The sequence below is a fragment of the Candidozyma haemuli genome, assembly GCF_002926055.2.
Source record: "Candidozyma haemuli strain B11899 chromosome Unknown I_2014730914, whole genome shotgun sequence".
In the NCBI taxonomy this organism is placed as follows: domain Eukaryota; kingdom Fungi; phylum Ascomycota; class Pichiomycetes; order Serinales; family Metschnikowiaceae; genus Candidozyma; species Candidozyma haemuli.
This window is the reverse complement of record NW_020289909.1, coordinates 37,998-62,572: the sequence shown is the minus strand read 5'-3', so window position 1 is coordinate 62,572 and position 24,575 is coordinate 37,998. Positions and strand designations below refer to the sequence as shown.

General features: G+C 47.8%; 13 protein-coding genes across 13 annotated transcripts; 5 read left to right on the top strand and 8 right to left on the bottom strand. All coding sequences in view use genetic code 12, as the record gives it.

Annotated features, from left to right (window-relative positions):
• Positions 1-5: 5 nt before the first annotated feature.
• On the bottom strand, positions 6-434 carry RBR2 (putative lipase; the record flags this gene model as incomplete). The annotated part of the gene is made up of 1 exon (XM_025488554.1): positions 6-434. The coding sequence occupies one exon, from the start codon at positions 432-434 to the stop codon at positions 6-8; it is 429 nt and encodes a 142-aa protein (XP_025343321.1).
• A 912-nt stretch (positions 435-1,346) lies between these two features.
• RBR1 (Rbr1p) lies at positions 1,347-1,988 on the bottom strand (the record flags this gene model as incomplete). The annotated part of the gene is made up of 1 exon (XM_025488553.1): positions 1,347-1,988. The coding sequence occupies one exon, from the start codon at positions 1,986-1,988 to the stop codon at positions 1,347-1,349; it is 642 nt and encodes a 213-aa protein (XP_025343320.1).
• Positions 1,989-3,123: 1,135 nt separating this feature from the next.
• CXQ85_004947 (chromatin modification protein) lies at positions 3,124-5,367 on the bottom strand (the record flags this gene model as incomplete). The annotated part of the gene is made up of 1 exon (XM_025488552.1): positions 3,124-5,367. One exon carries the CDS (start codon positions 5,365-5,367, stop codon positions 3,124-3,126), a length of 2,244 nt encoding a protein of 747 aa, XP_025343319.1.
• A 184-nt stretch (positions 5,368-5,551) lies between these two features.
• On the bottom strand, positions 5,552-6,322 carry CXQ85_004946 (uncharacterized protein; the record flags this gene model as incomplete). Its single annotated transcript, XM_025488551.1, has 1 exon — positions 5,552-6,322. One exon carries the CDS (start codon positions 6,320-6,322, stop codon positions 5,552-5,554), a length of 771 nt encoding a protein of 256 aa, XP_025343318.1.
• An 800-nt stretch (positions 6,323-7,122) lies between these two features.
• Positions 7,123-7,974, bottom strand: GPI2 (phosphatidylinositol N-acetylglucosaminyltransferase; the record flags this gene model as incomplete). The annotated part of the gene is made up of 1 exon (XM_025488550.1): positions 7,123-7,974. One exon carries the CDS (start codon positions 7,972-7,974, stop codon positions 7,123-7,125), a length of 852 nt encoding a protein of 283 aa, XP_025343317.1.
• Positions 7,975-8,109: 135 nt separating this feature from the next.
• Positions 8,110-8,727, top strand: CXQ85_004944 (uncharacterized protein; the record flags this gene model as incomplete). The annotated part of the gene is made up of 1 exon (XM_025488549.1): positions 8,110-8,727. The coding sequence occupies one exon, from the start codon at positions 8,110-8,112 to the stop codon at positions 8,725-8,727; it is 618 nt and encodes a 205-aa protein (XP_025343316.1).
• Positions 8,728-9,627: 900 nt separating this feature from the next.
• On the top strand, positions 9,628-11,085 carry HXK2 (hexokinase 2; the record flags this gene model as incomplete). The annotated part of the gene is made up of 1 exon (XM_025488548.1): positions 9,628-11,085. The coding sequence occupies one exon, from the start codon at positions 9,628-9,630 to the stop codon at positions 11,083-11,085; it is 1,458 nt and encodes a 485-aa protein (XP_025343315.1).
• Positions 11,086-11,289: 204 nt separating this feature from the next.
• On the top strand, positions 11,290-11,694 carry MIM1 (Mim1p; the record flags this gene model as incomplete). The annotated part of the gene is made up of 1 exon (XM_025488547.1): positions 11,290-11,694. One exon carries the CDS (start codon positions 11,290-11,292, stop codon positions 11,692-11,694), a length of 405 nt encoding a protein of 134 aa, XP_025343314.1.
• A 1,101-nt stretch (positions 11,695-12,795) lies between these two features.
• PRE6 (proteasome core particle subunit alpha 4) lies at positions 12,796-13,458 on the top strand (the record flags this gene model as incomplete). Its single annotated transcript, XM_025488546.1, has 1 exon — positions 12,796-13,458. One exon carries the CDS (start codon positions 12,796-12,798, stop codon positions 13,456-13,458), a length of 663 nt encoding a protein of 220 aa, XP_025343313.1.
• A 174-nt stretch (positions 13,459-13,632) lies between these two features.
• On the bottom strand, positions 13,633-14,909 carry CXQ85_004940 (multifunctional nuclease; the record flags this gene model as incomplete). Its single annotated transcript, XM_025488545.1, has 3 exons — positions 13,633-14,032; positions 14,077-14,851; positions 14,897-14,909. 3 exons carry the CDS (start codon positions 14,907-14,909, stop codon positions 13,633-13,635), a joined length of 1,188 nt encoding a protein of 395 aa, XP_025343312.1.
• Positions 14,910-15,070: 161 nt separating this feature from the next.
• Positions 15,071-18,172, bottom strand: CXQ85_004939 (FG-nucleoporin; the record flags this gene model as incomplete). Its single annotated transcript, XM_025488544.1, has 1 exon — positions 15,071-18,172. The coding sequence occupies one exon, from the start codon at positions 18,170-18,172 to the stop codon at positions 15,071-15,073; it is 3,102 nt and encodes a 1,033-aa protein (XP_025343311.1).
• Positions 18,173-19,214: 1,042 nt separating this feature from the next.
• APN1 (DNA-(apurinic or apyrimidinic site) lyase) lies at positions 19,215-21,913 on the bottom strand (the record flags this gene model as incomplete). The annotated part of the gene is made up of 2 exons (XM_025488543.1): positions 19,215-20,322; positions 20,868-21,913. 2 exons carry the CDS (start codon positions 21,911-21,913, stop codon positions 19,215-19,217), a joined length of 2,154 nt encoding a protein of 717 aa, XP_025343310.1.
• A 97-nt stretch (positions 21,914-22,010) lies between these two features.
• On the top strand, positions 22,011-24,551 carry CXQ85_004937 (uncharacterized protein; the record flags this gene model as incomplete). The annotated part of the gene is made up of 1 exon (XM_025488542.1): positions 22,011-24,551. The coding sequence occupies one exon, from the start codon at positions 22,011-22,013 to the stop codon at positions 24,549-24,551; it is 2,541 nt and encodes an 846-aa protein (XP_025343309.1).
• Between the last annotated feature and the right edge of the window lie 24 nt (positions 24,552-24,575).

Here is a 24,575-nt window from a genome sequence, read left to right as displayed (position 1 = left end):
TTATTTTACATCAAGGCAAGGGCAACGGCACCGAGGGCAGCACCAACAGGGGCAACAAGGGCAGAGCCAGCTCCACCGGCGCTGGTGCTTCCAGAAGAACCAGAAGAGCCAGAGCCCGAGGCAGAGGCGCCCTTTTCAAGTCTCGAGTACCATGGCAACTCAGAAGCATAGTTCATCAAGGAGGAAACGTCAATGTCAGAGTCCTCCAAAAGGGTGGTGTATGAGTCGTCCTTGTATGTGTTGACAGCCAAGGCCAACTTTGTGAGGTCCTTTGGCATGTCTGTGGCAGTCTTAGCAAAGTTAAGGTACTGTTTCTTGTTGTCGTCATAATCACTAACCAACTTGGTCAAAAAGTCAACTTCTTCAGAGTTGGCGGCGGCTTTGGCACCGGAAGCGGCAAGGGCAACCACGCTAGCGACGGAGGAGAACTTCATTATAATGTTTGGAAAAGGAAAAGAACTTTTTTGTTGGTTCTGAAAAAAAGAGGGAACACAGTCGGTATTTATATCCGTGGAGGGGAAAGTCTGCGCCTTAGAATTTTTTTTTTCTTTCTTCTGGAGAGGCAATGTGACGAAAATATGCAACCCAGACGATCTGTGCCGAACGTCAGAGCAGGTGGGATCCATCATATTGCCAGAAAAGGCAAGATCATGGTGAGGGTTTGGCCTATATGCAGTGCGCGACAGGACTACTTTCTTCTTTAGGCATGCTCCTATGCACAAAGACAGATCATTTTGCGAGACAGGTTGCAAAAAGAGGGGGGAAGGGATTTCACCAAAAACAGATCCTCATAGAACGAAGCACCAGCGCTACTTTATGTATCACAAAGGTATGGTCAGCCCTGCCATTTGGAGATCTACGCCTGGCGCCAGTGACTGAATATTGGTCGCGTGCAGAGGCCGACAAAAAAAAATGTGGGGAAGGAGGGAGGCGTCTTCTGGGCGGTGCAAAAAGAGGTTGGGAAAAAGCCTACAATGAAGAAAAGGAACGGGGCGGTCTGGAAGAAGAAGAAGAAGGATATTTAGCAGCTGACGCTTCATTTTTATACTTTTGCCTTCTTCGAGATGTCAGGGCGTTGTGCCTTGGCGAGTCTCTGGGCGTCAAGATTAGGGGTAATGATAAGCTTCTGGATCTTCTCGCCAATGCGGTTGTATTGCTATGTTACCACCGTTATGGAATCCTGGCTTTTTTCACAATGAACCCCCCTCCTTCCCCTGAATAAGGACCCGGCATGTCTCCCCGGATACCGCTTAGGCGAGGCAAGCATCACCGTGCATGGTAGTAATGGAGCATTCTCTACTGTCAGTCTTGATACATAGTTTATTCAGTACACCTTAAGTATAGACTTAGAGCAACAAGTTGCCAACAATGGCAGCAACGGCAACAGCACCGCCAGCAGTTTTGGCGCCAGCACCATTGCTTGGAGAAGCAGAAGCTGGGGAGTCAGAAGAGCCAGAGCCAGACTCGGAGGATCCAGACTCAGAAGAGTCGGAAGAACCAGAACCGGAAGAGCCAGAGCCCGAAGAGCTGCCCAACAAGCCGCCAGCAGATCCACCAGAGCCTGAGGAGTCAGAAGATCCAGAAGCAGCAGATCCACCAGATCCAGATCCAGAAGAACCGCTGCCAGATGGAGAAGCAGCACCGCTGGCAGCAGCACCACTAGCAGCAGCACCGCCAGAACCAGAGTCTGAGCCAGAGTTACCGGAGGAACCGCCCAAACCGCCGGAAGAACCGCCTGAAGAAGAGTCACCTCCAGAAGAACCACCAGAAGAGCCACCTGAAGAAGAGTCACCTCCAGAGGAGCCACCAGAAGAACCGCCAGACGAGGAGTCACCGGAACCACCAGAAGAACCACCGGAAGAACCACCGGAAGAACCACCAGACGAGGAGTCTCCACCAGAAGAGCCACCACCAGCACCACCTTCACCGGAAATGGCAGTGGTGACAGCGACAATAGAAGCTAAAGCGAGTAGTTGGGAGTATTGCATTGTTCGTTAGGCGTTGTAGTAGATTGAATTGAGATCTGTTTTGATGATAAACTTCAACTGGACTTGCAACCTCATCTGTATTTATACCCAATCTCCAACTCGGCGAAGTCTCCCTTTCCCAACCACACACAAAAAAGAAGTAAAAGCCAAGATGCTGGCTGCCCTCATAGCCACTGTTTCTTTGTGGTCTCTATCGAGGCAGTGGGTCCATGTCCAGGTTCACTCTTTCTTTCTATAGAGGTGTTTTGCACACCTCGTAGGCTTTGCAGCCATTCCACCACAAACCGCGATGTAGGTACCCAAAAGCAACACTGCCCTTCCATTAACCCTCCAGGAAAATGGTGCTGCACCCCTGAAAACTTACCTGCTGTCAATGCAAACCCAACCGTGAATCGTGTCGGGCTACGCCTTGTTACTTCTTGTCTCTTGCTGCACTGTGCCTGGACCCTGGCTGTGCGGCCCAGGAACACAAAAACGAATAATGACGAGCGAAGGAAGGTTTGTCCGTAAAGTTAGTCTAATTTTCTTGATTTCCAAGACATCTTGTGGGGCCACTACTACGCCTTCTTGCCTTGGCGTGGTGGTTTGTTCTTCCAGGACTACTGTGGTTCCTGGAGAATGATAGCTTTAAAGCCTCTCTTGGTGGACAGGAAGTGAGTCGACGGTTGACAGAAGGACTTCATAATAACGACACCCAAAACGGCATAAAAACTCACCTTCTAGACAACAGGCGGCTGAAACGGCCATGTGGGTTCCTGATTGAGGTGCAAGTGCACATTTCCTTGTGTGGTCTGAGAGGCTGTGGTGTCCCCGTGTTTGTGTAGTAACGACATAGCCATCAGAGATCTCTGGCAAACGTCATAAGGAGCAACTTCCACTAAACTCCAAAAGCCTGTTCTTGGTATGCATGTTGCTATTTTTGTCGATCTTTCGATATCAGGCTATGATTGGTATCGACCAGCCAGCTTTTAGGCCTTCCCCTTTTTCTCTCCTCCTGTTCCTTCTACAGCCGCCAAATATGCTGTGCCTGTGACTGTCATATTAGTGGCTTGAATATCCTGTCATTCCCCTATACGCGTTGTTGATCACGGTCAAGAGCTTGGCCCTGCCGAGTCGTCGTGGATTCTTTTTTTGTTTAGATTTGTAGAGATCCGCCAGCAAGACAAAGGTTCCTTCTCGAAAAATGAACCTTGTACACGGGCGTCTTCTTCGTGAAGTACGCTGTCATGTGGTCGCTTGTAGCAACAATCTCCTTTCTGCTTACCCTCTCAACGGGCTTCTTACTGTCGGCGCCAGCCGATGATGTCACACTGCTTCCGTTTATGCTCTCACCGCCATTCATTGGTTCCGGTGTTGGGCCTGCATCATTAGTGTTTCTCTTAACGTCCCACACTCTAACGGTATTGTCAGAAGCTCCACTAACAAGCACCCCTCCATCACGAGAGAAGGCCAATGAATAAATCGACGAACGACCATGGCCTCTCATACTCTTGAGACGACGTCCCGAACCGGCATCCCATATATTAATCACCGTGTCTTCACCTGCCGTAGCAACCCATCTACCATCTGGCGACACGGCCATGCAGTTCACAGCTCCAGTGTGGCCCATGAAAATACGAACAGCATTGCCCGTTTGCACATCCCACATACGGGCGGTCTTATCTGAAGATCCTGTGAAGACGTAGTTTGAGTTTGGATGGAACTCCACGCAATCAACATCATTAATATGGCCTGCAAAGATTCTCAATGGGTAGATATGGTCAGTGGCCCAAAGACGAGCCGTTTGATCGTGTGAAGCGGTAGCGAAGTAATGGCCAAACGGAGAAAACTTCACGTCCCAAACTGGTTGGTTATGTCCTTTGTAAGATACCAACGCGGTGTATGTATCAAGCGACCAAAGACGAGCCGTCTTGTCCTCCGAAGAAGAAATTAAGTACTTGTTGTCTGGAGAGAAAGACATACCGTAAACTGGTCCGCTGTGGCCAACGAGTCTTCTGGTGTTGTCATTATTGCTAGCATCTCTTTTGAACACAGACTTAAGTGGGCGGCCGTCAAGACTCCACAATTTAATGAAACTATCCTGGAAACCTGCAGCGACCGTGTTGGAGTCTTCGTTAAATTCAAGGCACGTCATGTCGTTATTGGTGTTGTGGAATGTGTACATACACACAGATGGAGCACTGGCTTGAAGAGCACCCAACTTGATCTTTGAGCGAGAGTCTTCCACTGAAAGAATCATTCTTTTGATGTCAGAAGCATCTTTCAAAGGTAGCGGAATGGAGTCTGCTGCTGGAGAATCTTTGTCTGGTTCTTGAAGCTCTTCAAACTCCTTTACAAGCGTTTTTCCATCCACTGGGTCGGTAGTCTCATCCTTGACCTTTAATTCCGCCTCAACTTCCTTCTGTGTGTCTTCGTCCAACGGTAGCTTACCAAGCAGGACAGGTTGTTCGTTGAACTTTTCGATTTCGTTGGTGCTGGTGATATAGCCAGGGATACCTTCAGCAGGGTCAGCCTCACCTTCCTGGGTCACCTTATCGGGTCTAGTTGTAGATATTATAGGATTGAGGTACTGGTTGATGATTCTGATCAAAACGGCGCCTCCAACGGCCTCATTCTCATGAAGAAAATATAGTAAAAGGTTCATGGTGGTCTTCGAAACCAAGATTCTGTATTTGTTGGTACGGTAAGCCTGGGCCAATGAGTCCTCCTTCAAGTGGTCAGGCAAAGAGATTCCCGCAAGCTGCTTCACCTCCAATCCATGGAGAATCATATGGTCATCCTTAAACTTATCATAAAAGATCTTGGCGTGTTTGATGAAATTCTTAGACACAAGCTCCAAGTAGCAATGGATGAAAAGCGGGTACAAGAACCGAGACAACTCAGGCTTATACAAGTCCAAAGACGTCTCCACCCAGCCTCTGAGAATCGAATACGCTCTATAGTAAATGTCTGGATCATTTTCACGTTTCTGTTTCTCCTCCTCCTCTTTCAAGAGCCGAAGCTCCTCTTCCTTCCTCTCGTAAGTGCTTTTATCCTTGTAATCACGCAATTCACGCTCAGTACGAGCCACTCGTTCTCTCATTTCCTTAAGTTCAATATCAGCCTTGGTCTGCTTGCCGCCAGTTGGGTAGCTCAGAGAAATCTCTGTAGGACCAGCAAAAGACGAACTGGACGTATTGGGCAATCCCGTCAGCGGCGTGGCCGTATTGGAACTTTCCAAACGAAACATGGCCTCGGTCTTATGGAAACCCTTCTTGTTAAGGTACTCCATGACGATTCGGTTCAAGTCGGCCTGGGTAAACTGCTGTTGGCCCCTAGCAGCCGGTCTACTGTTTTGATTGGCTGTAGGATTCTGGTCTGTCGGGGCTGGATTGGCCATGGCGTTGGTTGGGGTTGAGTATATGCGTGAAGCTTAGATTGAAAACAACTGGTGAAGTGGTGTGCCGCGCACGACCCTGGCGGTTGCAAACTTCTACTTCTACTTCTACTTTCTATTCCATATCCTTTTTATCGTTTATTTTAAATAATACATGCTATTCGTGTCGTCATAAATATGGATCTGTCTAAGACTTGTTGAAAATACGTTTCACCCAGCGCTTCTTTGGGGCCATGCCTGAGTCAGCGTCTAATCGCTTATTGATGGCTCCACACACAACCTTGGCCAAGTACTTTCCGCTGAATTTTGCACCGTCAACCTTTTTGTTGTCCCAAGGGACAGTGTCGACGATATCTCTTGCAAGGCCTTTCTTTTCCAAATCGTCGTCGAGCATTTTGAGACACTTTTTGGCTGCTGGATCAGCACCAATCTGAACAAACTGGATTCCCATTTGGTTTGGCGGCGCATTGAGCGTTTCCAATTGCTGGACAATCCATCTAACCACGCTGGCAACGTCATCGGAAAACTGGCCATCGGTTATAGCCAATATATTCACCGGTTTGGTCGACCCTTGCTTATAGTCTTCAAAGTACTTCTGGGCCAAATTCAACAACGTCTTGCCCATGTTAGTACCACCACAAGGCGTACGGCCATCAAACTCTTCTTGGATCCGCTCTGGCGAAACGCCCAAAACTGGAGCTCTCTTATTGAGAAACCATATATCCTGACCATCTTCATCCCAGTCAGCACAAATATTGGAAAGCGTCATCAAGGCATCACGAGCATGTGGCCACGGCACAATGCCCAGTTTCTTCTCTGTCCATGCCATCAGACTGCTATCGTCAACGATATATACTATATCGTACCCTCTAAGGGCCCAGAGCTGGTCGTCTGGAATAACCGAGGACGCTTTTTTCGAAATTGGTGTATAAGCAGGAGGGGCTTCAGTTGGAGGCATCTTTAGTAATAATAATAAGTTAATCAACAAATAAAAGGATTTTGGCCGCTTTTATGGTTCTTCTCTTCGGCCGTTTGCAGCCGTGCGACGTCATGTATGGTCCTGCGAATCGGTTCCAGGAACAGGGCGCAGTGGATCAGATAATGACTATCGGCCTGAAAAAGTGGTTGTGCCGGTGGGTAAAACGTGGTGATGGTGAGTCGTGATGATTCAATTACGTCATGGGAGTTTGAGCGGTAGACGGCGGTTGATGACGGTGAATGTCGGTCGGTAAGCCAAGTAGGAATGTGATAGTCTAGGCCTGCCATTGATGGGGAAGACGAAGAAGGAATGATATGGCAATTTGATGATGTTTTGTGATGTTTATGGGAATGCTGAAAATGCTGAAAATGCTTTTTGTGGTTTGTATGACTTGGTATGTTTTGACTGTCTGGACATGGAATGTAACGGTTGTGGACAGCTGTGGACGGCTGTGGACGGAAGTATGAGGAGCCGCCGGTCTAAAATATGCAATGCCATACCCTGCCTCGTATTTTCCACTCAAGTGATGTCATTGCTTGTTTAGCGTCGAACGGCTGACCGAAATCCAAGTGATAGGCCTTGTGGGGTAATGCAGAGATGGTGAAATTAAACATATGGGGACAGTTCGTGGTGGGCAGATGCTTGGCGGGACTTGAAATTAAGAAGGGTTTATGCTTCTTCTCGTAAAGCGGTGTCATTAGGCCCGCTTCATGCAAATGTATGAGATGTGACGCCCAAGACCCTTTGAATGTCTGATCTTTGAAGGCTGCCTCACTGGCTCAACTCGTGGTATTAATCTTCGGCTTGGCGGTGTCCCACGGGCCCTGGAGCTCGTTCTTGTACCGTTGCAAAGACATAAAGTACCATGGAAGACACAACAGGACAAACACAACGCCCAGAAAGTACACCAACGAGAACCAGGCACCATGAATAACATAAATCACCGAACCCACTATCCCGTAAACGAAAAACATCACCGTATTATGCGCCGTGTACAGTTTTTCACGAAGTCGAAGGTCAAACATGGGGAACAAAATGCACACTTCTGTTGAAAACACCAAAAACACAAAAGCGTCCATGGACAGCTGAAGACGTGAAGCCAACACAATCCCATTCGTAAAGCTTAGATTCGTAGATATCACAGCCCTATAGCTTTGGGACGTTTCCAATGCATAATCATGACAGAGCACGTTCAAACACGTCAACACACTAGAAAGCGCCCAGATAGAATCTGACGACGTGGATTTCGTCAACGACCGAAGTACCGGCGAAAGCAACAATAGCAACAACAAAATCACCGTGTTCAGCTTGACATTCTCCCCAGCATCAGGTGAGTTGAGGATAGTAGGAAGCGCCATTAGCCCCACACCAGCCATTGTCGTACCGAAAGCCATCGAAACATACGCCTGCCAGTACCCAGAATATATCCCAGAAAAGTTCAAATTCACAAGCAACAAGAGCGAAGCGTACAAGGCCACCAAGCTAAAGTCATTGTAGAGCTTGCGAAACAGGTACTTCGACACGGTAGTGTTCCGCTTGAGCTGGTCCAAAAACAGCACGGGTGTGTAATTGTCTGGAAACGGCTGGTCCAAATATAAGAGTTTCTTCCATACCCGAGGCCCCAGTACCATAACTATGGAAGTGTAGATGAAGAAGTAGAAGCAGAGTAGTAGTTAGAGGGTACAGTGCACCCGTACCTCCTTGATTTCCCCAGAGTCTACATTGCCAGTAAGGACCAAGTCTGTTCATAGATACCACCAACTAAAATGTCTCGTCATGGAGTACACGATTCGGTGCTGCTGATGGCGTCTTTTGCCACGTCCCAGCGGCAAAAACCGTACCGCAACATCAACCGAAGCGAGACCAACACCACCGATATCAACCTGAACCTCGACAACCAAAGCGTTCGAACCATAGACCAGCTTTCCACGGCCAGAGCAAGTGTGACGATGCTGGACAAGCTCTGGACGCAGATAGACGTGTTGGACGATGTGAAAAGAATGGCCCACGAAGTGCAAGAACGAGGGTCGTTCCTAAGCGAGGACTTCAGTGAGAAGCTTGTGCAAATGAAGGAGGCCCAACAGCGACTTTTGGACGTGATGGGCCGGCACCACGAACTCAGCGAAAAGAGCCGGCAAGAAATGAAAGAACAGCTCGAGCAAGGCCCCGTAGAGCGGATGGAGGAAGAGGCTATTCGCAAGGATAATGAGGCAAAACAGAAGAAAATGCATGATTTTTTCTTTGGCAACGAACGGGAGAACACCAGTGAAGAAACCAGGGATTTTGATGAGCTTAATGACTACGTGGATGATGTGAGGGAGAATTTGGCTGCTGTGGCGAAAAGCATGGCCAAGTTTGATGACACCACTAAGGATTTATGGTGAGTGGGCTCAGGTGAGAGGTTTAGGGTTTGGATGGGGCCAGGGGCTGGGCTGCCACCGGCAGGCCGGTGGCCCAGATTTAAACCTTTATACTATAGTGTCCGGAAAAACTCTCGGGAGGGTTACCATATCTGTATCGTGCCGTGTTTGTTTGCACCGTTTGTTATGGTTTCTTGGGTTCCTTCGTGCATTCAGCAAGCCTCGGAACAACTCGCTGCCAGTTCCCCTAAAAAAATACCGACAGCATCACAGTAGCGTCGCGGCTAAATCGGAAAAACTTCGCCCAGCATCATCAGCACCACCTTCGTGTCGTCCAATCGTTTTCCAGGAATCACCAACCCGTTCAACCCATGAACGTCACCCGGCAGCAATCTAGATCCATGCGTTCTTTCAAAGTGCCCATATCCAGCCAATAGTTAAGGCGGGGCCCCACACGCACCCCACGACTGGCCGCGGAGTGAGGCCATCCGAAAAGGCGGGAGATAGTTAGGAATGGCAGAATCTACAAGCACCTGACGTGCTGGGGGAGAGAGGATTTCAGAGAATGGAGAAGTGGGGGTGGAGTTGGGGGGTTTGGGGTTCAGGAAAGATCAAAATGAGAGAGGACTACGATTTCTGCTTTTTCTTCTTCTTTTGCTTTCCAAAACCACCGCTTTCCATGACTTTTTACGAATTTTCAGTTCTTGTTGTTCGAGTAATTCTGCAGCAAAACTTTCCTTTTTTTTTTTTTTTTCGTTTTTTCCATTTCATCACCTTGTGTGTCCTGCATACACACGCCGCATTTCACTCCGAACCTTAGGCACCCGAGTTTTTCATCGCATATAAGACAGTGAGATTTTCCGGCGCTTGCTCTTCGTTTCCAGATATCTTAAAGTCTAAACGCTAAAAAAAAAAAACTACAATATGGTCAGATTAGGTCCAAAGCCACCTCAGCACAGAAAGGGTACCTTCACCGGTGTCTCCCAGGAGTTGCTCGATGAGATCCACAGAATGGAAGATCTCTTCACCGTTTCCGGAGAAACCTTATCCAAGATTTCCGACCACTTTGTTTCTGAACTTACCAAGGGTTTGTCCAAGGCTGGTGGTAACATTCCAATGATTCCAGGTTGGGTTCTTGACTACCCAACCGGTCAGGAAACCGGTAACTACTTGGCCATCGACTTGGGTGGAACCAACTTGAGAGTTGTCTTGGTTTCCTTGTTGGGTAACCACAAGTTCGACACCACCCAGTCGAAGTTTCCATTGCCAAAGAACATGAGAACTGCCACTTCTGAAGAGTTGTGGACGTTTATTGCCGATTCCTTGTCCAAGTTCATTGAGGAGTTCTTCCCAGATGGCGTGGACAAGCCATTGCCTTTGGGTTTCACCTTCTCTTACCCAGCTTCTCAGGATAACATCACCGAGGGCTTCTTGCAGAGATGGACTAAGGGTTGGGACATTGACGGCGTTGAAGGCAAGAACGTTGTGCCTATGTTGCAAGAAGCTATTGGCAAGCGTGGTCTTCCTGTTGAGGTTGTTGCCTTGATCAACGATACTACCGGTACTTTGGTTGCTTCCATGTACACTGATGCTGAAACCAAGGCTGGTTGTATTTTCGGTACTGGTTGTAACGGTGCCTACTACGAGCGTGCTGGTGACATTCCAAAGTTGGAGGGTAGATTCGAGGACGACATCACCCCTGACATGCCAATGGCCATCAACTGTGAGTACGGTTCTTTCGATAACGAGCTCAAGGTTTTGCCAAGAACCAAGTTCGACAACATTATCGACAAGGAGTCGCCAAGACCTGGTCAGCAGTCTTTCGAGAAGATGATTTCTGGTTACTACTTGGGAGAGATCTTGAGATTGATCTTGCTCGAGTTGGCCGAGGACAAGAAGTTGATGTTCGAAGGCCAGGACTTGTCCAAGTTGCATGAGACTTTCGTCATGGACACTTCCTTCCCAGCTCGTATTGAGGAGGACCCATTTGAGAACTTGTCTGATGTCCAGGAACTCTTCCAGGAGAACTTGGGTATCAAGACCACTGTCGCTGAAAGAAAGGTTATCAGAAGATTGTGTGAGTTGCTCGGAGAGAGATCTGCTAGATTGTCTGTGTGTGGTATTGCTGCTGTTTGCAAGAAGAGAGGCTACAAGACCGCCCACGCCGCTGCTGACGGTTCCGTTTACGAGAAGTACCCATACTTCAAGGAGAGAGCTGCCCAGGGTTTGAGAGATATCTTCGGCTGGCCTGAGGACCAGGAGGACGCTGTCATTATCGTCCCAGCTGAAGATGGTTCTGGTGTTGGTGCTGCTGTGATTGCCGCCTTGACAGAAAAGAGATTGAAGGACGGCAAGTCTGTGGGTGTTAAGAAGAACGCCTAATTGTCATGTTTTGATGATAGAAACGAAATGCATATTATATTGATTACTTTAATTGTAGTATTTTGCACCCAGTGTGCACAAAGGGCGCATTTGAGTAATTAACCAGGCAGTATATCACCACTTTCTTTCTCCTAAGCATCCCACCAAACAACAGAATAAACCCATCCTTTTCCACTCCCAACCTCCCAATTTCCCCCTTTTCACATGTCCTTATACCAGCAACTGCCTTCCTCGCGTCCAAACGACGTCACTGAGGACCAGGAGGCCAACGACGTCACAGTCATCAGTGCCCAACTATCATCTGACGAACTCGTCAGCAACGAAGACATCACGACGACACATAGCATCATCGAGGCAGGCCGAGAAGAAGAGGCTGAGGCGACGGGAATCACGTATAACTCAGATGGCCAGACGGTTGTGAGTTTCAACATCTGGAGTATATTCAAGAAGGGCGCCATCAACTTGATATTACCGTTTATCAACGGCATCATGCTTGGGTTTGGCGAGATTTTTGCCCATGAAGTCGGGTTCAAGTATGGGTTTATTGGCGCCAGGGTCCAGCCTCCCAGAAGACATATCCAGGCCAACAACAAGCCCAAGTTCATATAGACACATCATCCATGTTTAACGTCAGGTTTGTCACAGAATAACTCGTAGTCTCTACACTTGCCAATTGGGAACCGTTTGGGCGTGGAACACTGGTTGCACGTTAGCACTAGCACGTCTGCCTTGGGCAGGTTCTTCTTCAGCTCGTTTTCCATGTAGATGGCCATAGTAAGCCCTGGAAGCATAAGGGAATGGCACTTTTTGCATATACTTCTCTTTAGATGCGGCAGAAGCTTGAGAACTGTTCGTTTGGCCACCTGGTCCACGTTTCGGGCCATGGCTCGAGCTAGCACTGGGTTTCCATTCTGGAGATGGGCATTTGCTGCTTGGTAGAGGTACGATGTACGGGCGTAGTGGTCTTTGCTGACTCTCGGTAGCTTTACAGCTTTGGCCATGGATCTAGAAGGATGAAGGGACGGCGAATGAAGAAGAGAGGGTTGGTTTGGAGGTTTACGTTGGTGGAGCTCTTGGAGACCTCAGCAGAGCATGGAAAGTCACGTGATTTCAGATGAAATTTGGACAAACCCCAGTATTAAAGCTCTAGAACGTAGATTAAAAGTGGTCTATTCGATATAAAATGCTTCTCTGCATTTGCTGGACACCTTATTTTTCACTTCCAACTGTCTTGTGTCGATTTGTTGTGGTATCAGTGAGCGAGCCGTACAAGCACCCTAGCATCTCCCCCACCACGTCTCCAATCGTAAATCCAAGAAATCCACCAAAACCGTAATCCCCTACACATTCTAAAACGTATCTTCTAGTCTCCAATAAACCCCCTGATCCTCCTGGTTGGTGCCCCTTTGCTTCTACCTGGATAGGCCCTTCCTGCAGTACGCTCTATCTGAATGGCGAAACTCATGGCCACTCACTTCCCACACCATCCATAACCAGTAGCGTATTATTCCCCAATGAGTGGCTACGACAGTGCATTATCGATTTTCTCGTACGTTTGATCGCCTTCGACCCAATTGCTTAACCAGTTTATACTAACCCCAGCCCTGACGGCCATGTTTTCCGTATGTCTAGACAAACACTTAACTTATCACTGAATATCTACTAACAAAAACAGAGGTTGAATATGCTTCCGAGGCTGTGAAGCGAGGAATGTCTGCAGTGGGTGTCAAGGGCACCCTGTGTGTTGTTTTGGGATGTGAAAAGAGAACGACTTTGAAACTACAAGACCCTAGAATCACACCTTCCAAGATCTGTAAAGTGGACGGGCATGTCATGTTAACATTCGCTGGATTGAACGCTGACGCTCGTATTTTGGTGGATAAGGCTCGTGTGGAGGCCCAGTCCCACCGTTTGAACTTGGAGGACCCGGTTTCCATCGAGTACTTGACCAAATACGTTGCTGGTGTCCAGCAGAAGTACACCCAGTCTGGTGGTGTCAGACCGTTTGGTATCGCCACGATGATTGCTGGCTTCGACGTCAACGATACCACGCCTAAGTTATACCAGACAGAACCTAGTGGAGTGTACAATGCGTGGAAGGCCCATGCCATTGGCAGATCTGCCAAGACCGTGAAGGAGTTCTTGGAGAAGAATTATGAAGAGAACCAGACCGACGAGCAGACTATAAGGTTGACGGTGAAGTCGTTGTTGGAGGTGGTGCAGACGGGAGCCAAGAACATCGAGATCTCGGTGTTGAGGCCCCACGGCAAGATTGAGGAGTTGTCTGTAGACGAGATCACAAAGTACGTTGAAGAGATCGAGGCCGAGAAGCAGGCAGAGGCCGAGAAAAAGAAGCCTAGCTCGAAGGAGTAAAGAGGCGGTAGAGGGTCTTTTATAATATACAAATGTTTGAAATGCATTGCCCAACGACGGCAACCGCCTAAACTCTTGTAAGGAAAGCATTCAGAAGAACGTAGGAGATAGCAAAATTGAATTGGCAGATTCAGAATTGTCCTTTCATTAGCTTATTTATTGGTTTAAGTGCTCTCACATCGACTTCTCGTCGCTGGGGATTATATCAGCTTGTTTCATCAGGTTCAATTTGTACAGTTGGCAACCCTCATTGGGAACCCCAATTCTAACGTCTAGCCTTCTTCTTGCCCTTACCCTTGTCCTTGGTATCGGCGGCTCTTTTTTGGCTGGTGCCAGCTTCACCACAGTGAAGAATCCGTCAAGACGGCCCTGGGTACCGCCTTTCAATGCCTTTTTGAGCTTTTCAGCTCCACTACGGATTCTATCCTCGTTGAATCCCTTCTGTTGGACCATAAACTCCACAAGTCCATCCACATTAGGCTCCTCCCACTTCACATCCACCTCGTCTGCACTGGCAGTCTTGGTGATTTCTGGGTTCATGAACAATTCCTTTGCCTCAGCCAAGGCCAGTTTTCTGGAATCTTGTATTTTGTCTTTTCAGGGTTGGCTTCAATCCACTTGACGATATTCTCCAACGAGCCGTGCTCCTTGATAAGCTTGAACGCCGTCACTGGACCAACACCCTTGATCGTCTCACAGTAGTCACATCCAAGCAAAATACACAAATCCACAAACGTCGATCTGTCCATATCCAAGCCCTTGAGCACCTCCAGGTACTCGATCTGATCCACAGGCATCTTTCTAGCTTCTGCCACGGTCAAGTGTCTTAATAGGAACGGAGGCTCGTAACATAACGTATCCATATCCTCCGAAGCTGCTGCAAACACCTTACCGCCCTTCGCTAGAGCAGCACACTGTGCTTCAGCTTCACTGGGAGCAATCATATATGGAATACCCATCAACTCCAAGAGCTTCTGGGCCTCCTCGTTCTGTTGTCTCGACGCTCTCACTGTTCTCTTCTCGTGCTTAAGAAGCTCTTCCACCGTACCTGTCTCCTTGATCTCTTCAAGCTTACTCAAAGCTTCCTGTTTCTTCAACATTCTCTTCTCCAATTCACCTCCCTTCAACACTGGAGGCTTTCCATCAAACACGTACATGGGCTTCATACCGTTTTCGACCATTCTCACGGTTCTATAGAACATTCCCAGTAAATGTGACGTAGTCTCTCCATCCTCAGATGTCAATTGTTGTCCATCCTGCTGTCTAACAGCAATAAGGTACTGGTAAAGGCACATGGAAGCGTCGATGGCCACTTTTCTGCCAAAGAGGGTTTTCATGGTGAACTCTTTGAAAGCGCCAGGCGCGTGCTCTTTCACGAGCTGGTTGAGACCTGCTGTTAGTATTTATAGGTTGTTTTTTTGGTCTTTTTCAGACATACCCTTAACACCCATTGATGATATGTAACTGGTTCTGTTCTGGTGATGATGTCTAAAAACGCGGTTGGTGTAGGCGTTACCTGCCGAACGTGTCAGTGGGACCCCACAAAAGATATAGACAAATATATTTTCTATAAACTGGATTGATGCTTTTCGTACTCTTTTTTTGGTAATGCTTAGACATGCTCGAATGTGAAGGTCCAGTTTCCACTGGTGGGCTCGTAGTCCTTGAATGTCATATCTGGAAGAGACTTCAACTTTTCAATATGCTTCTTGACAATCTCGTCCTTTGGATCCAAGATCGACAACTTGGTCTTCTTGTTGATTGGGTAGCATCCTTCTAGCGTCACCTGCGCTGGGATGTTGAAGCCCTCGCCTTCCTTGGGCTTATCGTCGTCTGGGTACACCACAACGTTCTTTGGTCCGAAGGTGACTAAGTTACCGCAAATTTCATCCAAGTTGAATGCCGACAAGTCCACCGGTTTGAGGAACTTCAACTCACCGTAGTGTTTCCTTCCTACTCTGAAGTTTTCCACGGCTCTCAACTCGCCAAGCGGCTTCTGCTTCAACACAGACAATGCAGGTAACGTGTAGTAGCCATCTTCGTCAACCTCTTCGTGTCCTAGCGTTGCTTGAGTTGTTTCTGAGTCTTCAATCTGCTTATGTTCACCATTGACGGTGAAGGAGACCTGTTGAGGCCTTGGCTTGTTTTCATCGTACTTGACCAATGAGTTCTTGGTACCATTCAACACCAACTTCTTGTAGTCGTTCTTTGGTGCAAAGATATCAGACGACATGATTGCAGCGTCGACATCGGCATTGAACAATTCAGATTTCTTGGAGCCTCTGCCGCTGTCAACCGTGACAACGCTATCTGATCTAGGGGATGCAACAGAAACCTTCTTGACAGGTGCAAATAACGGTGCCACCTTGTGTGCTGCTAACAATGTGAGACGTTTCTTTGGTGGTGGGTTAATAGCAACAGCCATTGGCGCTTCCGGTTGGCCATTGCCGTTCTGGCCTGGGCCTTGTATGCTTTGGAACAACCTGTTGTTGCCATATGGATTCTGTGTACCAATGTTCACGAGACTCTGTTGTCCCTGGTTTTGGTTCTGGTTCTGTTGTTGCTGTTGCTGGCCACCAAGCAATGATCCGCCTCCGAAGAGACCACCCGACCCACTTGCGGTGTTGTTTTGCTGAGCATTGTTGTTCAGACCGAACAAACCACCTCCAGTCAGTCCACCGAACGTCAGAGCAGGTTTGTTGAAAAGACCACCAGAGGTATTAGAGCCGCCAGCAGCACCACCAGCAGTGTTGTTGTTGCTGCCACCGAAAAGGCCACCGCCAGTTCCAGTGTTCTGAGTGTTGTTGTTCAGGCCGAAAAGACCACCTCCAGTACCCGTAGAGGCGTTATTACTGGAGCCGAACAATCCACCACCACCGGCACCGCCAAGAGCTGGCTTATTACCAAATCCACCAGCAGTATTGTTATTCTGGTTTGCACCAAATCCTGTGGAGCCAGCGTTGTTCTGGCCACCAAAGAGACCGCCACCAGTTTGTCCCGCAGGCTTGGAACCGAAGAGGCCACCACCTGTGCTCTGGTTGTTCTGGTTATTGCTGCCAAAAAGACCACCACCCGAGCTTTGATTATTGGCACCTCCAAAGAGGCCACCGCCGGTATTGTTGGATTGGTTATTATTGTTATTGGCGCCACCAAAGAGACCACCACCGGTGTTACCAGAAGCTTGGTTGTTCTGACCAAAAAGGCCGCCTCCGCCGGTGTTTGATTGACCAAAGCCAGAGCTCTGGTTCTGGTTCTGGTTATTCTGGGAGCCAAAAAGACCGCCACCGCCAGTAGCTGGCTTTCCAAAAGCAGAACCACCTCCACTTCCAAAGAGACCACCTCCTGAAGTGTTTGTGTTGTTGCTTTGACCGAAAGCCAGACCGCCGCTTCCAAATCCACCTGTAGCAGGCTTGTTAGCACCGAAAAGACCACCTCCGGTATTACTGGATCCGAAACCGCCAGAGCCACCTAAGCCACCGGTATTACCACCACCAAATGGAGAGTTGTTGGTATTGCTAGCTCCAAAAGCGGAGCCGGTGTTTCCACCACCAAAAGCAGATTGGTTATTATTGCTGGAGCCGAAACCACCAGATGTGTTGTTAGCATTGTTTTGGCCAAAGGCAGAGCCACCGCCGCCGAAACCAGATGGTTTGTTGAAGGCAGATGAGCCACCGCCAAAAGCGCCGGAGCCACCTCCACTACCAAAGGCAGACGTTCCTGTGTTAGCACCGCCAAATGGAGAACTGTTGTTGGCAGTGTTACTTTGACCGAATATGCCTCCACCGGTATTGTTGTTGTTCTGACCAAAACCACCAGAGCTCTGGCCAAACGCAGAAGTACCCGTGTTACTCTGTCCAAACGCAGAAGTGCCGGTATTTCCACCGCCGAAAGCAGAGTTTCCACCGCCAAAAGCAGAGCCAGTGTTGCCAGAACCACCGAAACCGAAACCTCCCAGTTGTTGCTGTTGGTTGGTGGCACCGAAACCAGCACCTCCAGCAGCATTGCCGTATCTTCTGCCCTGCTCGTAATCCTTTAGACGCAACTCTTCAAAAGAAAAGTTACTATACTCAGGCATGTTGGAAACGTTCTGGTAAAGGTTAGTTCCAGATGTATCCTTCTCCTGGAAAGGCGTGAAGGGCTTCACGGCAGTACCGTTGTTATCATTAGAAGCACCGGCTCCTCCAAAAGCAGACGTCGTAGCAGCTCCACCAAATGGCGAAACTGGGTTGTTTTGAGGCGTACCAAAGCTTGAGCCAAACGGCTTGTTGGCACTGCTACCGAAAAGTCCACCACCAGCACCACCGGTGTTACTGCTTCCAAAAGCACCACCGCCAGTGTTACTGCTGCCTCCAAAAGGAGAAGCATTATTCTGTGTAGCGTTGTTGTTGTTGGCGCCTCCAAACACAGATCCGCCCGAAGAGCCAAACCCAGTATTAGAAGATCCAAACGCACCTCCTCCAGTAGTATTATTAGCGTTGCTGCCAAAAGCAGAAGTGTTGCCACCGCCAAACGCAGATGTATTGCCAGTATTGGCGTTGTTGTTGCTTGAGCCAAACATTCCGCCGCCCGTGCCTGAACCAAAAGCACCACCAGTGTTTGAGCTTTGGCCAAAGGGAGACGTTGTGGCGTTGTTGTTGTTCGACGAGAATGGGGAAGACGAGTTGTTGGCCGTGCTGCTGAAGCCGCCGAAACCCGAATTTGGCCGTCCAAACATCGCAATTGCCTTGTTTATTAGCTGGAGATCTTAAGGAGACTTTTGGACTATGTAGTTAGAGGGTTTTTTTTCTTGATGTTTTCCTACCTCGAACGCATGCAAGTCACGTGGCGCCAGTCCCGATTTCTGGTCATCTGGTCAAACAACAGATGATTGGGGAGTGGGGAGTGATGATTTGAAGGTGTGACTGTTTTGATGTGGTGTTTATTATGGTTCCTGTTTCTTTTGGTGCTTTTTCAGGACGTTGGCGTGGTTTGGTAGGCCACTGTCAGTGCAAGTGCTATGGCTGCGAAACCAAGCAACCAGAGAAGCCTTGACGAGATGGGGTGGACTTCAGTGTTTTAGCAGGTAGATGGTTTTTGGTTTTTGGAGTGGGTTTTGTGGATTGGGTGAGTGTTTGTTTTGTGTTGATTGGTGTGGAGCGTGGATTGATTGGTGGTTGTTGGAATGCTTTAAGATGTCCTATAACGGTAACGGATGGTATATATACTAACCTGTTTTCAATGGCTTTTCCTTCTATTTTTCACGAATTGTTACAGTAGTTTATTAGCCTTGATTTTGGCGTATTTATGTTCTTTTTGTGTAGTGGCATCATGGTTTGGGTCACCTTGTCAAATACAAGCATATGTAGCTCAAACAGTGTATTGGCATTTCCAACGGCTTGAAACACCAAATTTTTTTTTTTTTTTTTTGTTGAATTCAATTAAATGGAAAGCTCTATACATGTATATATCTGAAAGAGAAAAACCATCTATTAAAAAAGCTTCGTTTTAATCCTATTGTGTCAGTTTTATCGACTTTTTGGATTTTTTTAGATCAAAAGTAGTTTTCAACTTTTTGTGATATTATGCTTTTTCTCTAATTATGCATACCTGCGAGCCATTTCCACCAATAACTACAAACCATGAACCACTAAAAGTACTTGAAATATACATTGAATGCCTTGATCACTTATCTATTTGTCATTACTAACCGTTAAAAAAAACGTTCACCTGTCTCTGACGTAACCTAACAAACAAAAACCAACCCTCTATGTTTTACCTTACTCCTTCTCCTCCTTCTTAACCTCTTCAACCTTGATATCAGCACTCTCCACGGCCGTCGTCTCCTCAACCTTATCCTCCTTCTTGAGCTTCTTTTTACTCAAAAGCAGAGAAATGTCCTTGTCAGCTGCTCTCTTCTTTTTAGCGGTCTTAACCTCAAACTTCTTTAACTGTTCGGCTCTCTCCTTAGCCCCAAGTTTATTGAGCTCCTCCAGCTTCTTTATAAACTCCTCATCTGTAGGTTTTCTATCCTGTAACCACTCCAAAAGCTTGATTTCCTCTCCATACACGGAATCGTCTTTACCCACCGGGGTCTCCAAGATAATAGGGAGACCCTGTATCTTTGGCTCGTTGGCAATAACCCTGAAAGCCTCAAGGCCCAAAAATCCGTAGCCCAATTTCTGATGCAAGTCTCTATTGGCGCCAAGCGGAGCCTTGGAGTCGTTCAAATGTATAGCGCTCAAAAACTCGAACCCAATAATCTTATCGTACGACTCCCAGAACTCCTTAAACTTGGCTTCGTCGCTGATATCGTAACCAGCAGCAAAAGAATGACACGTATCGACACAAACACCCACTCTGGACTTATCCTCCACCAAGTCAATGACATCCCTAATGTCCTGAAGACTAGACCCAATCAAATTACCATGTCCAGCCATGTTCTCAATGACAATCTTAACAAACAGCGTCTCTGCAATGGCTCTATTAATATTCTGAGCTAGTTTCTTCAACGCAGCTTTATGGTCACCGTCCAAGCTCGAGCCAGGATGGAAGTTATAGAGCCCAATGTCAAGCTGCTCACATCTCTTCAAATCGTCCACAAACGACGAGTACGCCTTCTCTGACTTCTCGTCATCTGGATTAGCCATGTTTATAAGGTACGATCCATGTGGCAACACGTCTGTTCGTGGGTTGTAGCCGTACTTGGCGCAGAGGTTCTTGAACTCAGCAACCTCCAGTTCCTTGACATCAGGAGCAGCCCAACGATTAGGGTTTTTCAAGAAAAGAGCAAACGAATTGGCTCCAATGTTCATAGCATTGGTCACTGCCTTGGAAACGCCTCCAGCCACAGAAACATGAGCACCGAACTTGAACTTGCAGTCTACCCTAGGGTACTGAAAAGTCGGTTCCACAGCCTTTGCGGCTGCTTTTTTCACGGTTCGTTTGACCGTCTTCACTGTACTGGCAGTTTTGGAGCTATTGTTAGAGTTGGAATTGGTGGAATGGGGAGTTTATGGGACGTACCTTGGAGCCATAATTAAGTAGGTAGTTGGAGATGGAGTTACAGTTTGGGTGCGAAAAGGGTGCTTAGGCGAGGCTTGAAGCTACACGCCTTAACGTGGGATGATCTATTGTTTATATAGGCAAACGGAAGATGAAATGTGTTTTGTCTAGAAGTCGTTAGTTGGTTTTTGTAAGTGGAGTTTTGTAAGTTGGAATGTGTTTTGGGTATTGTTCAGTGGATGGTGGAAGGAGATGATCAGGTCTCATTTCATGGCGAGAGAAAGCCGAATAGTTGTTGATGATTGGATTAAATGGGCTCAATGGGTCTGGACGTGCCATCTTCGCCTCCTTTGGCTTTGTGGAGCCAAAAGAGTGAAGACTGAGGAAGACCCAAGCGCTATCAGCCGTTCATCCCAAGACTCTCTCACTTTGAATCGCTTTTGGTAGACTCAGAATCGCTCTTCGAAGAAGAATCGCTCTTTGAAGCAGAACCTTTGGCGGTGCCGTTGGCGGTACCATTAGCTGTGCCGCTTAAGTTCCCATTCTTCTCAGCTTCCCTGGCAGCAGCTGCTGCCTTCTTCTCAAGCTCCTCGGCCACTCTATCATACGGCGTACTTCTCTGTTGTACGTCAGAGTTATACGCCAGTGCTGCGGTGATGAACTCCTCAAATAACGGCGCAACCAGGTTCACCAATGCCCTGTCCAGGAACTTCTCCCTCCGTTTATCGATATTCTGCTGTTTCTTGGGAAGGCGATTCGGCCAGAGCTTCATATGGGTATCTAGATTGAACAGCTTCCGTTGTGCTGGATCACAGAGCGCAAACGAAGCTAGAAGCGTGTAGTAGGCGTCGTTAGCAGCATTGTGCAAATTGGCATGTGGGATTCCTAGGGTTCTAAGAATGCCACGAAGCGTGCCGCCCCTAGATCTAGAGTACCCAAAGATCTTCAGAGTGTCCACGACAGTCGTTTTCTTCAAATTCACGCCCATGCCTCGAATCCACGATATATCACCATCCACATTGTGCCCCACCAAACTTCCACAGCAATCCACAAGGTAATGGTTAAAAAGCTCCGAAAGAAACACACGCAGCTGTTCCATCGAGATCTCATACGAGCTGCCGCCATTAAACGCGTACTTGTTGTTGGGCACAAACTGGGAGTTCAAAAGCAGCTTATTCTCCAAGATGATGATGTGCATCGTCTTTATAGTCGGCTGGATCAGCAAGTGCTGCTGTGCTGGATCGTAAATGGCAACCCCCACCTCGGTAACCTTAGACGGGCTCTTTTCAAACGCCTCCACGTCAATACTCACCAAAGGCCTTGACCTAAGGTAAACAGCCTCCATGGCCTGCTTCAACGCAGCCACCGACCCCTGGTTGACAAAGTTAAAGCTGGTCGTGGCAAAGTACGCGTCAAGCGTCTCCCGAAGCGCCGCCTGCACGGTAAGCGCCTGTTTCTTGAGCACTGCTCTCATAGAACCACGTTTTCTTAGTAGTAGTACTTATGTCTTTCGCAGTGGTGATGCTCACCTCCATATGGGCCCTCTCTCAGTACCCAACCACTATTCTGCCATGGACACAGACATTCCCATTGACCAGATTGTGCTGGGGCTACGGGAGAAGCCGCTGGCCGAGCAGCTTGAACTGCTTTTGCTGGCGTATAACAATGGCGCTCCATCGCAGAAGGACCAGTTGGAGGTGGTGATCACTTTGCTTAAATACACTGTTCCTGATGTGTATAGACACTTGACGGCACCTACGCAGGAGATGGTGGCGACGGCGTTTCGGTCGACGGTGGGGCTTGGGAACTTGCTTTCGAGGATAGACATGTTGCTTCGGCTGAAGGCTGATCTTCTGTTGGACGTGCTTCTGGCGGTGAACTGTCATACTAGACTACTTGAAAAAGTGCTTCTGCTGGGCTTGCTTCGGAACTTGCTTGTGGGGAGACCACAGCTTGAGCAGAAGGAAGTGGATCGGTTGTTGTTTAAGGGGAAATGCTATGCTGTGCTTCGAGAGGCTGACTATAGACTTACTGGCGTATATGTGCCTACGGTGTGCCGAGACCTGAGCGCCTATGCTGCTTTCCTTTGTCATGAATTGCTTTCTGTTCATGGCGAATGTGACGCTAAGCTTATCAATACTCTTGTTCATTCGCTACAGGGCGTGAATCAAGATACCACTTTCCAGTTCTTCGATACGATGTTCTCGCCAGGTAATATTGACTTTTTGCGTCGTTGCGTGCTGGAAATGAAACGTTTTGAGCGGAAAAGCAGTCTTCTTAAGTTCCTACAGTTCGTGCAAAACGCATACCTTCGAGGTGATAAACCAGACCTTGTGCCTGCTCTATATACGCTTACAAACTACTGCTTCGACCATGCAGTGTGGGATAGCGTCATGATGGAATCGATAATTGGCCGCTCCAGCTATGCATTGAATACCTTGTCTGCGTACTTGGCTAGAGCTGGCCTTGACGATGCAAACTATGTTTCTTTGGTATACAAGACTCTACAGGTCTGGGGTAATTCTATCCATATGAAGGGCGAGCCTATTGTCACACAAGGCTTCCGTACCCATCTTCTTGTCAGTTTGTGTGCTTTGGTGCCGCAGAAGACTCTTCAGGATCTACTTGGCCAGAAACCATTTATTGATGCCATCACAACCAGGCTTCAGGCTGTATCTGACAGGGTTCGAAGTCTAGGGGTTTATTTCGCCGATAAAGTATGTGAATTTGCTGATCATGATCGTATATTCAACATGGGTAGCTCGGCTTTGGGCGTTGCATTTCCTGAAATAGCTACCCATCTTCCAACGCTAGAGTTGGAGCAGGCATGGGAGCAGCTCGATGCTCCTACTATAGAGCCACCAGCTCCAGATGTTGATGAACTTGAACAGGTTTTCAAGCTGTCGCTACGAAACGAAACTGCAAATGATGATGCACAGATGAGTGATGAAGAAGATGATCCTACTTTGTCCACAGCGCAGAAAGTTCAACTGCCGCTTTATATTCGTGACGTGCTTAATTACCTTCTGACCGATACCAAAGCACCACAAGCATACGAGATGATCCAAATTGCATTGAAGTCTGCGCCAACACTAATAAGGCAAAAGAAGGGCTTCGGTGATGAGGTTGCATTTTATGCTGAAGACCTTCTTAGTAAATTGGCAGGTATGACAAATTTCTTTGAAGACGCTGAATTTGAGACATTAAAACTCAATGCTATGATTGCTGTCGTCGTTAGTTATCCGCCAGTCACTACTCATCTTTGTCAATTACTTCTCACAGGTGACTATTCGCTTCAACAGCGAGTTTGTCTTCTTTCTACATTATCACTTGCTGCAAGGGAATTGAGAGGATACAAAGATGAAGCCGTATCTCTGAGCCACAAGGCCCAGAACTTCCCATCGCAAATGCTTCCAGAGGGTCTTCACCAGCAATACTTGGCAGCAGAAGGGAAACAAATCGAAGATTACGGTAACCTGGCTATTCAAGCACAAATCCAAAACCAGCTTATGGGCGATGCTTCCGAAGAAGCCAAGGATGAACTCGCCGGCGGCCGTATTCTCCGAGTATCTGCGTCACTTAAGAAGAAGCCTGAAAACCATTCTGGCCCGCTCATACCAAAAGACGCTCTCAATCAGTTCAACAAGTCTGTTGGAAGAACCTTCTTTTTCCCTCTTGTGAATCTATGGTGGGAAAGTGGAGGAATCAACATTGGTGCTTATACTCCTGTGCTTATTGCACACTACCTTAAGACCCTTTCGTTGATTCTTCACGCCGCTTACCCTTCTGCCTCAGATCTTCTAGAAATGTCCAGGGAATACTTAGCGCTCTTGGTTCTGATAATCCCTGTGCTTGACGCAGAACAGCTTCCTGTCGTTGAAAGTCTTTGCACTGGCGCTCTCTTGGTGATGGACGTGGTTGACGATAGTTTCCTTATTACAGAGATGCTGAATGATTTGAGCAAGATCCAAGCGTTCCTTTCAACCATCTGGGAGTCAATTATTGACGAGAAGGTGAAAAGTATCTGTGCTGGTCTTCTACTTCGTCTTAATGAACTACACGAGAAGTACGAAAGAACCATTATGGACCAAATGAACCGTGGCTTTATCTAACCTAATATTTATTTCATGATGCTA